The sequence below is a fragment of the Sinocyclocheilus rhinocerous genome, unplaced genomic scaffold, assembly GCF_001515625.1.
Source record: "Sinocyclocheilus rhinocerous isolate Xijiao unplaced genomic scaffold, SAMN03320098_v1.1 scaffold1204, whole genome shotgun sequence".
NCBI classification, from domain to species: Eukaryota; Metazoa; Chordata; class Actinopteri; order Cypriniformes; family Cyprinidae; genus Sinocyclocheilus; species Sinocyclocheilus rhinocerous.
In genome coordinates this window covers 551316-563673 of record NW_015654935.1, presented here as the reverse complement: position 1 = coordinate 563673, position 12358 = coordinate 551316, and the positions used below count along the sequence as shown (strand labels likewise).

Genomic DNA, 12358 nt, shown 5'->3' with positions numbered 1-12358 from the left:
TTTTGTTAATAAAAGTTCTGAGTTTGACGTTGTTGTTGCTTGAATTGAATCAATGCCGAATTGGCGCTAATTTGAAAGTGAAAGTAAAACGCGCACGGCGCTTTTTCAAGCTATTTTAAAGCCAAGAAATCCGAGGAAAAGAGGGAAAACTCAAACGAACAATTGCTTGACGCTAAATTGCTGCTAATTTGAAAGTGAAAGTAAAATGCGCACTTTTACAAGCCATTTGAAAGCGAGGAAACTCAAACGAACTAACACCCCCCCTCCCCAACAGTGATACACGTCGATTAACCGGTGGGAAAATGTCCTCACCGTCACAACCCTAGTCTCAGACTCTCTCGTTGCTGTGTTTAGATTATTACTCACTCGCTGTATTCTCTTCTTCCAGAAAACAGCTCATGCATGAGTTTATTTAGCTTATTACAGTGTATAAATATTTTACGTGTTTAATATGAATGTTAGATGCAATTTAGGTCTATCTATCTATCTATCTATCTATCTATCTATATATCTATCTGAGCTCAGGTCTTGTGAAATATCATATTTACTAAATAGCTTTAAATCCTTCATGGTAAAATGCTAAATCTGTAATCCATTCTGACTCAGATTTAAAAACACAAACATGAACGCTGCAGTGTCTTTGATGTAGTAATGAGGCAGGAATGCAGTGAATGTTGATCTAATTATGGGTAAGGTTTATTATTAAACGTAGCCTAAAACATGCGTCATGTCTAGGTGTTCTCAGTAATGCATTGCTGAGATCTAACGGACTGTTTATTTCATTTCATACAGTCCTGCATTCACTTATCTTCATTCATATCTTCTGCTGTCATTCCATCATCCCGTTCATGCATCTCTGCCTCTTCCCACATGAGACACTGGCTCTCTCTGGCACTGACCGCAAAAGATCTGATTGCTCTATGTCTGTCAGTTATGATTTTAACAGAATTCAGTGTATAGCTGGTAATTGCAGCACGTGTTTGAGAGTGGCTCTTAATGCAATTTGCACAACTACATTAGCTGCTCTTTTGGGAACAGACTGGTTACGGTTATCGCTTGTTGTATTCCTCAACTGTAAGTCGCTTTGGATAAAAGCGTCTGCCAAATGAATAAATGTAAATGTACTGTATTTTTGATCAAATAAATTAAACTGATTCAGTATATTTTTATTTACAAAATTAAGACTTGTTTTCAAAGTATATATTTTACATTTAAATTGAATCATTTAGGATTAACTTTTAACTGTTTATTTTTCTTAATATCTAAACAAAATTTGTAGATATTTTTTATTTTATACAGCATTTTTTTCACGTTTTAAATATAAACCTCACTCTATTTTGTTAGGTTTTTGCTCAAAACAATAAATTATTACTTGTTTCTTTTATGTTATTTGTACACTATATACTGTTATTGAAAAAATACAAAAATATTGATTAAGAAAATTATATTTTTCTGTGTATCACTTAATCATCTATCCATCCAAAAGAAGGACACCATGTTTCTGTGTGTGCGTCCTCACTAACCCAGATGTTTTTTAAGACTGCTTGCCTAAATATTGATTTTTGTGTGGTTAATTATAATGAACTGAATATAATATGTAAAGTGCCAAAATTACGTCATTTAAACCCATTTTCATACAAAAAGAGGGTTTTCACAGTGATGCTACAGAAGAACCATTTTTGGTTCCCCAAAGAACCTTTCAGTGAACAGTTATAAAAAAAAATTTTTCTTAGTGTGAAGAACATTTTAATAATCTAAAGAACCTTTTTCAACAATAAAGAACCTTTTGTGCAATGAAAAGTTTCCATGGATGTTAAAGTGTCTTCATGGAACCACAGATGCCAATAATAAAAAAAAAAGAACTATTTTAAGAGTGTATATAAACGTGAAAGTATTATTTACTATATTATTTACTCTCTTATGTTTCTGAACATTAATTTTTACAGTGTATTTGACACGCATACCTGCATCTTTATTAGCCAGTTTACTCCTCTCCTCTTCTGTTTGTTTGGATTGCAGTGCTTGTTAAAGCAATTGAAATGTAATTCGTCTGTAATTTGATGCATATGCATATGCGTAAATGCTTTGGCTCGAGCTGTTCCAGCTCATTGAGAGCAGAGGCAGGGCAGAGAGGTTTATGACTGATGGGACGATGCGGAATGAAAAAGTTTTTCAGGAGGTCGCAGCAGTAGAGGCGGTGCAACTATAACGACATGTCTATAATCCCGCCCACTCTAAAGCGGTACTAAACTGCAGTGGAAACGCAAACTGAGCCGAGCCGTACCATAGAGTGGAAAAGCTCCATATGGGGACTGCCGCCAGCAGGACCAGTGTCTGAAGCACGTGTGAAACAACTCCAATCCCATTGGCCCACGTAGCCCATGACATCACAGGCGTGCGCCCGGAATTATAAGAGGGCGCCTTCGGAACACGTCACCAACTTTTGTTGTCTTCAGGAGCTGTTTGTTTGACAGTGCGTGTGATAGCGTTATAGAGAAACCAAGGCAAGTGAACATATTAGAAAGTGTGTGCCTCTGTGTCTGAGGTTTCTGACACCTGAGGACACACTCAATCTATGCATTATGTGTCTTGGTGAGGAGCACACACATTCGGGGCTCGAGGACTCTGAATGCGCTCATTGTGAGAATTTCCAATGAGAAGCTCCGTTCGTGTTTGTCACACTTCTCGAGGGATGAGAGACAAGCATCTGTGTCTCGTGGTTCGGGTCCCTCTGGAGGCATGGCGAAGACTCAGATCGCGGGGTTCACAGGTCGAGCTTGCAGAAAAGGATTTTCGGCAGCTCCGCTGAAGCGGTGGTCAAGAAGTTCAGGGAGGCGATGGTGCAGTCCGCTGCCTTCAGGAGGCTCATTCCCCGCCGTCCCAAGTCATCCTCTAAAACCTCTGAGGGGGCTGGTCCATCTCAGTCTGAGGATCATAGGCAGGATCAAAGAGTAACGTGGCCACTCGAGCCCCTCCTCCCTCTAGGAGTCAGGCACAAAGGCAGGCGAGCACTAAGAGGAAGCGTTCTGGTTCTAAACCGCACTTAGCTTCTACGGAGTAATGTTGCTCTTATGTGTTTCGCTTGTTGGGGAACCTCTGAATGACGGTCCAGTCTCTCCCTTGTGATGTAAGCTTTTTTTCAAATACTGACAGTGGTCGGGCTGCCCTCCTTATCAGGGTTTTTCAAGTAGGCAAAAGGTCAAAGGACCAGACCTGAGCCTCTTTCTAGCTTAGTCAGGTAGTAGGGGTGGGCTGCCCCCCTAAGGGGTTTTTAAGTGGGCGGTCCCCCTGGGCCCTGCATGCTGCTTTGGCTCATTGTAACACAGCCTTCTGACGATAGCTGTGTTCTTAGCTTGGTTAATGGGTTGTCCCTCCTGATTGGCTTGGTTCCCCATTTTTCAGAGTTATGTTAGTGGCCCCAGGCGTCAGTTGCTTTCCCTCTTTCTGAGGGAAGGTTCGTTGTATGTCTGTTGCTTCCCTTGGTTCTCTCTCACCAGGTGAACAGGCATGCGGCATGGCTGAGTGGGCATTCCATTCCCCATAGTGTCCGCTAGTGGATGCAGCGTGACTTCCCTAGAAGGGGAATGTCTCAGGTTATGCATGTAACCATGGTTCCCCAGGAGAGAACGAGAGACTGCCTAGGGTTTGCCTGTTTTCACGTCTCCTTCAGACAACCAAGTTGGTGACGTGTTTGGCAGGCACCCTCTTATACTTCCGGGGACCCGCCTGTGACATCACTGGGTACGTGGACCAATGGGATTGGAGTTGTTTCACACGTGCTTCAGACACCGGTCCTATTGGCGGCAGTCCCCTTAGTGTCCGCTAGAGGACTCAGCGTCTCTTCCCTCTCTGGGAACCATGGTTACATGCGTAACCCTAGATGTTATTTAATATACATGAGGTGCAGGATTTTGGACCAATAAGTTTCCAGTGTGGGCTGGGCAGTGCAGCACAGTGGCGCTGAAATATTGTTATAGCGTTAATTAAATATAAGCTGAGTTACAGTTATTTTATATATACTAATAATGAGTTCTGTATTGTCCAATTAGATGCTGTTACGTCATTACACGGGGACTAGTTCACTGGTTGTTTATGTTTAGCGTCAGTATGCTCGCAGGCTCCGGTGCAGATGGTTGTAGTCAAACCCATCAGCACTGGGCAAGAGCATAAACCCCACTGTTGTAAAGTTATGCTTTACTAAGTAAAGTTCCTGCAACGGATTATCTTTGTTGTGTGCTTCTCTTTACGCCTCCACGGACACTGATAAACTAACATTACAGACGAGAGCACAACAATATAAACCAAGTGACAGATGAACCCATTCTCATTTGTTGATGTTGAGGATGCTTAGGATATTAGCATGATTAGCATTACAATTGATTATTTTGCCTAAATAATGCCAGATAGTGGTAGTTTATTTGGTAAACCTGTTTGGAAACAGTCGTTAAAGGCATAGTTCACCCAAAAATGAAAATTCTGTCATCATTTACTCACTCGCATGTCGTTCCAAACCTGTGTGACTTTGTTTCTTCTGTGGAACACAAAAGAAGAGAAAGAGAGTTGTTTGGCTCTGTGACTTGTTAACATGTTCCAGATTTGGACAAAGGGGATGTTGTCATGGTGACAGGCTTCATCATGGAGCCTCCAGGGTTAAACCCACATGGGCTAAATTATCATGGCACCAGCGGAGAAGGGTGACAAGGCCACAGATCCCCCAACTCACATACAACAAGCAAAATGAGAAACATGTCATGAACTCACACTCACACACCGTCGTCACTAGTGTCACAAAATAATTGTACCACACATGGAATCAACGTGTAGCCTGTGATCAAATGCAATATGTTTTTTTTTTCTTATTTTCTGTTTTCTTCTTCTTTTTCAAAACTTTCCAAACTAGCCTCTCATAGCCCATAAAATGGAAGTCATAACCATGTGGGTGCGGCTCATTCATCACAAATAGGGCATCACAAGACCAATGTGCACAAAACATGTTAAAGTTTGGTACTGACCCTGTTCTCTGAAGTAGAAGCTTTGGAAAGGAAGTAGAAGGAAAAATTAAAGAAATTAATTTTGAAATAAATTAAAATTCTCATTCATCAAGGATCAAAAGTCACAGTAAAGCCATTTAAAATATTACAAAATATTTTTTCTAATAAATGCTGTTCTTTTTAATGTTCTATTTATCAAAAAATCCTGTAAAAAATGTACCACGGTTTACGCAAAAATGTTAAGCAGAACAAGTTTTTTCAAAGTTGATAAGATAAGAAATGTTTCTTGTGAACCAAATTAGCATATTGGATCACGTGACACTCAATACTGGAGTAATGGCTACTGAAAATTCAGCTTTGCCATTACAGGAACAAATTAAATTTTTCTATATATATAAATTTATTTATTTATATATTTTTTTTCACAATAGTACAGTTTTTACTGTATTTTCAATCAATTAAATGCAGCCTTGGTGAGCATGAGAGACTTTCATAAACAATGAAATATCTTATCTACCCCAAACTTTTGAACAGTACTGTATGGAGTGTTCTCACCTAGTTCTCACATGATATCTTCATTCCTACATCCTCCACTGTCAGTCCCATGATTCTGCAGGTCAGGCGATGAATGAATGACCCAGCAGATGAACAGCAAATAAAACATGCAGGTCCATTAGTAACATTTGTTATGTTTCTGTTTTTTTGTTATTCTTAAGTTATATTTCTGGGCATTTTCTGCCTTTATTAAATAGGACCGTTAAGTAAAGACAGGAAGTCATCAGAAGTGCTGCCCATAAAGCTTTATCTCTTTTAGCTCTTAATTTTATTAAACCAAATAAACCATCAGTCTCACAAATGTGAATCATCTTTTCTAATTGAAAATGCATTAAATTCACCGGTAGTTTAAAAATAACAGTGTAAATGTCTTTAGTGAGCCATAATTCATAGAAATCTGACATGACTCGCCCCATCTATTACTCTCACTGTGGTATTCAACGAAGAAGGGAGTTTCATGGTCTGTAAAATGAAACGCACTGAATGAGTTTATTGTTTCACTGACTCCTACCCATTTAAACTAATGTCACATTAGGGTGATATAGAATCACAGAATTTGGGAACAGTGAATGGCTTTAGTCTCTATCCACAACACGTTGAAAAGGATTTCCCAGCGTCATGAAGCAATATATTATTTCATGAGACAGTGGGCTGATATTTTAGGGGTGATGCACTTCTGATGACACTGTAAATAATAGACTGACAGGCTCATTTTTTGGCTTACATTGTTCTTTGTTTTTAATCAAACGCAATCATGCCATTTTCATGCTTTCTGGATGCACTCTGTCCAGCTTTACTTAGTCAATCTGTAATCCATCTGAAAAAATACCATTGAACAGATGTACTCAAACACAGTGCTTTTGGATGTGCGTGTTTGTGCTGCTTCGAATGGAAAATGCATCTTACATTTCATTCCTATGTTGTGAAATGCATTTAATCAAACACACTTGAGGAACCTGTACATTTTTCCCATGTTATACACTAGGTTTCATTAAAACTTTCGATTAAGAGTTATTGTCTCATTAGTGTAATTAGATGATTACTGTTGCAACAGAAACATATGAACCAGCCCTTGTAAACTCAGATTGAGATGTAGTCTCATTTCTCAACACATGCATGAAGTTGCAGAGACGTGACCTTCAATTGTGATTTACCAACTCTCTGGGTTTTAAAAAAGGACGCAAGACTAGGGTGGAGTGGGGGTTTCTTTTTGAGGCTTTAAAATTAAACTCAGCAATTTAATGTTAAAAGTGCATTGTGCACATGTTCTAAATTATTTTTTTTAGAAAATATAAATGAATATTAATGGAATGTTTGAGTGTTTAGAATTGAATATTCTGTATGCACTGATGCTGAGTTAAAATTGTTCATGTACAAATAATTGACCCCTGCATATCTGTTTAGACAGTAATACTAATACAGTCTCTCTGTGTCTCATTACAGGGAATGTATTTTGACAGATGATGTGGCTCTGCCCAACTTCTCAAAGTTTTTTCTAGAGCGTTCACTGAAGGAGAGGGATCAGGTGGAGCACCTGCTGGAGTATCAAAACACAAGAGGAGGACGAATCGTTCTCCAGACCATTGCGGTGAGTGGGTTTTAGAAGAAAGGTTCACCTAAAAATGTGAATTGTCATTTTTCCTCACCCTCTTGCCGTTCTATACCCGTATTACTTTTGTGTAGCACAAAAGGAAATGTTTAGTAAAAAATGCAGGTGTATGCTGAAGACAAAGTGCCATAAAATATCAGAAAAATAATACATATGACAGTCTGCTGAAGCTGTAGCTTTGAGAGATTTCTCAAAGAGAAGTAAATCGTACACTGAAACCCTGTGTTTCCACACTAGCATACTTTAATGCATACTAGCATTAGCATACTTTTAAAAAGAATCCTTTTTACAGAAATAATATACTTTCAAAACTATATATTTAAAAACTGAATGTGATGTTTAAGTTAGTTGAAAGTGAGTGGAATTTACTGTTGTAAATCTATCACCGTCCTAATTACAGTTGGTAGCTGTAGCCATCTTATTAAAAGTCGATATACTTTCAGAATGACTAAAAAAGTCAATTAAAATTTGATCTTCATGAATTCTTTAATAAAAAAGCAGAATATGCATTATTTAGATTGAAGACCAAGTATTATGAGAGTGGGGAAAAAGCGGGGAAACTCCTTGCTAGACAGATAAAACAACATGAAGCGTGTCACGTCATACCTGCAATTAAGGAGGGAAATAAGGTGCTCACCTCCAACAAAGAAATTAATAGGGTTTTCAACCAGTACTATTCAAAACTGTACACATCAGAATCCATTTACAGTCAGAAGGAGTTAAAAGACTTTCTAGCTAATGTTACATTGCCCACTTTAACCCCTGACGAACGAGCCTCAATAGATGGACCTATAACACAAGAGGAGGTCAGAACTTGTTATAATGTCTTTGAAATCTGGAAAATCACCAGGCTCTGACGGATTCCCAGGAGAATATTATAAGAAGTTTGTCGATGAGTTGACCCCAATATTAACTGAGGTATATGCAGAGGTACTTGAGAATGATATGTTGCCTGACAGTTTTAATGAAGCCTTAATATCACTCATACCAAAACCGGATAGAGACACGATGGATCCTGCTAATTACCGTCCCATAAGTTTATTAAATGTAGATTGTAAAGTGTTAACAAAATTATTAGCCTTACGATTAGAAAGTATTTTACCTAAAATTATACACAGAGACCAGGTGGGCTTTATTAAAAATAGATCTTCGTCTGACAATATGAGAAGGCTATTACATCTTATGTGGATGAATCACTCTAATCTAGATCCCATTGCTGCAATATCGCTTGATGCGGAAAAGGCCTAGACTAGGGTGGAGTGGGGGTTTCTTTTTGAGGCTTTAGGAAAATTTGGCTTTGGTTCAGGTTTTGTGAAGTGGGTTAAAATTCTTTACTCCAATCCTAAAGCAGCTGTAATAACTAATGGACTAAAATCATCCTTTTTTAATCTATCTAGGTCTACCCACCAAGACTGCCCTCTTAGTCCACTACTTTTTACATTAGTTTTGGAACCGCTTGCTTCAATGATTAGAGAGGAACCAAGAATTAAAGGTGTATCTGCAGGGGAAAGAGAACATAAGTTACTGTTATATGCCGATGACATATTGCTAGTAGTTAAAGACCCTGCAGGCTCCTTACCAGTACTCCTTAATATGATTGAATCCTATTCTAAATTTTCAGGATATAAAATCAACTGGCATAAGTCAGAGGCTATGCCAGTATCAGCAGTGTGTTTTTCTTCCTCAGTCAGTGCATTTAAGTTTAAATGGATAAATAAAGGGATTACTAACATCATCCTTTTTTAATCTATCTAGGTCTACCCGCCAAGGCTGCCCTCTTAGTCCACTACTTTTTACATTAGTTTTGGAACCGCTTGCTTCAATGATTAGAGAGGAACCAAGAATTAAAGGTGTATTTGCAGGGGAAAGAGAACATAAGTTACTGTTATATTCCGATGACATATTGCTAGTAGTTAAAGACCCTGCAGGCTCCTTACCAGTACTCCTTAATATGATTGAATCCTATTCTAAATTTTCAGGATATAAAATCAACTGGCATAAGTCAGAGGCTATGCCAGTATCAGCAGTGTATTTTTCTTCCTCGGTCAGTGCATTTAAATTTAAATGGATAAATAAAGGGATTAGATATTTAGGTATCCACCTAAGCCCTAATTTAGAGAATATTTTGAATTTGAATATGGTACCTTTGTTGCAGAAAATACAAACAAAGTTAGATAGTTGGAAGAAAATTATGTTAACTTTGTGGGGAAAGATTAATATAATAAAGATGACGATAGCACCACAGTTTAATTACATATCTGGGATGGTCCCTGTTACTATGCAAATTGTGTTGAAATATCTTGGAAGATGTTTGGGATTTAACCTTCCATTTTCATCAAGGATTTGTCTTTTAGGAGATAAATCGGAGATTCCTCAGATTAAAAATAACGAGTTTTCCCTTGTTACTGTCGGTGTAATCACGGCAGTACGACTGATACTTAGATTTTGGAAAGATATTCAATGTCCTTCACTTAAAATGTGGATTGAATCTATGATAGAGAATGTATCATATGAAAAAATGTTAGCTAAAGTGAATGGAAATCACATGGATGTTGACATGTAGGAGAATTTTATTCAGATTGTTACTTCAGGCATGGATCTAGTATCAGTCATCATTTGAAATGTGACTTGATTACCCTGTTGTGCATTTAAGTGGCATTTCTATAATAATTATTATTATTATTATTTATGATAATTACTTTTGTTTGTTTTGTTTTGTATAGTGTATTTATTTATTTACTTATTTTTGTACTGGTATGTTTTGTTATGTATAAAGAAAACCAATAAAAACTTCATTTAAAAAAAAAAAAAAAAGGACGCAAGACCACAAAAAGATGCTCCGTGGCCAGTTCCCTCTTTAAAGTTTAACAGCACTTGTTACTCTCACCCGTCTGTTATGAGGGGGCTTTGTAGTAAGGAAGGTTTCCGCCTGGGGAAGCTCATTTATGGGGCTTTAGAGTTAGCACATAGCCTTTAGCTAAAGGACTGGCCTTCATTATCCATCCCAGCAGCCATTATCAGACTTATTCTAATGAACTACGCCATATGGACACAGTTACAGCCAACGAGAAAGAGAGATGATTAGTGAAATTTTACTATTTGTTTGCGAATGAAGATTCCAGTGTTTAGACTTTGTTCAGCAGAGCAGAAAAACAACAAAAGATATAAATCAGAGAAAAGGACTTTATAAATACTTGTTTTTTAAGAGCTGGCAGGGCAAATTGCAATTATATAAATACACTGGTAACACTTTGCATTAAGTTTTCAATATGTTAACAATAGCTAATATGACAGCTAATGCAAAAGAATAATGAGCTATAATTTTACATCATAAACTGGTTTTTGAGACATGTTTGGTGTGAATTGCCCCCAAGTCATATAAATTATCATTAGCACTCTAGAATACTTCCTTCTGATTGGTTAAGCGTGATATTTGGTGGTCAGTAGAGATGGGTCATTCATGAACGACACGAACATTTTGCCTCTGTCACTTGACAAATAAAGGTGAACTATTATTTTTTTCACATATTTTATCTTTGGCTGCATTATATTTCCTAATACAAATATGAAAATATAACATTTTTAAACTAATAAATGAAATGACTTTGATACACATTAGTGCATTTTGCTCCACACAATTCAAAGTTATGTTAGTAAAATGATCTGATATTTACATCACTGGTCAGATATTGCATATTATCATCATCTTTTGCAGCGCTGTATATCATGCTGCTCACATTCACGTATCATGCAAACGAAACTGGTGCCATTTTGCATCTCAACTATTTACTGTAGTGAAAATGACCTTTGATGACTTTAGTATAAATATTACTGTAATATTGTTGCAGTGATCATCTTGCTGCTAGGGCAATTGTTTTGTCCATTGCAGTTGCAGAAGCTTTAAGAAAATATGCTGGTAAACGTATAATATAATTTTGACTCAAGTCAATATTTCATGTCCAAGTTTTTATTGATTTACTGAGTAATCATGTAATACATGTAATACTAGTTTATTTGTTGGTGGTATAACAGCAGTGAAACTGTCCAGACAGGCCCCACACTCCTCCCTCCAGCATGTAAGACGGCACAGTGTTAATTGTGGTGGGTTTTTCCTGTATGAGACACTGGGGGTAGAGCTCTATTCTGTTTTACTGAGCACTTACAGATGTCCCTTAAGCTTTTGATGTCTTCATGTTTTTCCTTTTCTTCTCTCTCTGGCTCTAGTTGTCAGTTGGTTTACGGTTTTCTGTACAGAGGCTGGAAGATGCCCCTCCTTCCATTGGCTTTGAGCTGCAGATACACAGGTACAGTAAATATTCCCCTTCATTTCACCTGCTTGCAAATTACAGATCTGCAAGTTGCTTCTTTGGTCTTCAAGTAAGCATAATGTATTCTCACTGAGATTATCTTTGACTCACACACACACACACACACACAGACACACACACACACAATCATACACATTTCTGGCCAAATCATTGTCAACACCAAAGTCCTTACGTTCCCACTGGTCATAAAGTTATAAAGTGAATAAGTATCTGTCTGAGAAGCTGAACACATTGCTGGCTAACATTTCTGCTACCTTAACTTGTAATTTAATTTAATTTAAAGACCTCTCGCGCTACTCAAGTGTGTGTGTGTGTGTGTGTGTGTGTGAACATGGTAAGTGGTGTGTGTCACTTTGATGTATGTTTTAGGGGGTCATTTTGTAAGCAAGGGCCCCAAATGTTGGTCGTAATAGAGTCAGGGCTTCAGAACAGGAAGCTGAGTGTTGATAAGATGTCCTTGGATGGGTCACAGAAAATGGATGGCATATCTAAAGAGACTCTGTTTGTCTGTGTGTGGGTGTATGTAGAGAAAAATGACAATTTTGGAAAATATTGGGGGAGTAGGTTCTCTGGTTTTTGGTCATCTGTTTTGCCATTATTAGGGATGGGTCATAATCCTCATAGGGTAATGAGTTTGTCTATTTTATATATGAGCAGTATCACACAAGTAGCTGTGTGATATCATTCTATATCAGCATGGCTGTGATTCAGCCATAGGCACAAGGCTGCATATATTTTATAATAAAAATCTTTATTAAGAACATGTAACCTGACTTATCGATTTTGAAGTTTTGCATATCATTACATTGTGTTTTTAGCAGAACTCCCCACTTGGTTTGCATGTCCTTGGCCATTTTCTGTTAAGCTCAGGGGTG

The 12358-nt window shown here is 37.8% G+C and overlaps 1 protein-coding gene across 1 annotated transcript in view; it reads left to right on the top strand.

Moving 5' to 3' along the window:
- LOC107717802 (integrin alpha-8-like) overlaps positions 1–12358 on the top strand; it is an 83295-nt gene that overhangs the window by 49728 nt on the left and 21209 nt on the right. The window contains exons 21-23 of the mRNA XM_016524670.1: positions 2662–2770; positions 4595–4694; positions 6990–7134. Coding sequence (XP_016380156.1) covers positions 2662–2770; positions 4595–4694; positions 6990–7134 — 354 coding nt within the window. The remainder of the gene's footprint in view (positions 1–2661; positions 2771–4594; positions 4695–6989; positions 7135–12358) is intronic.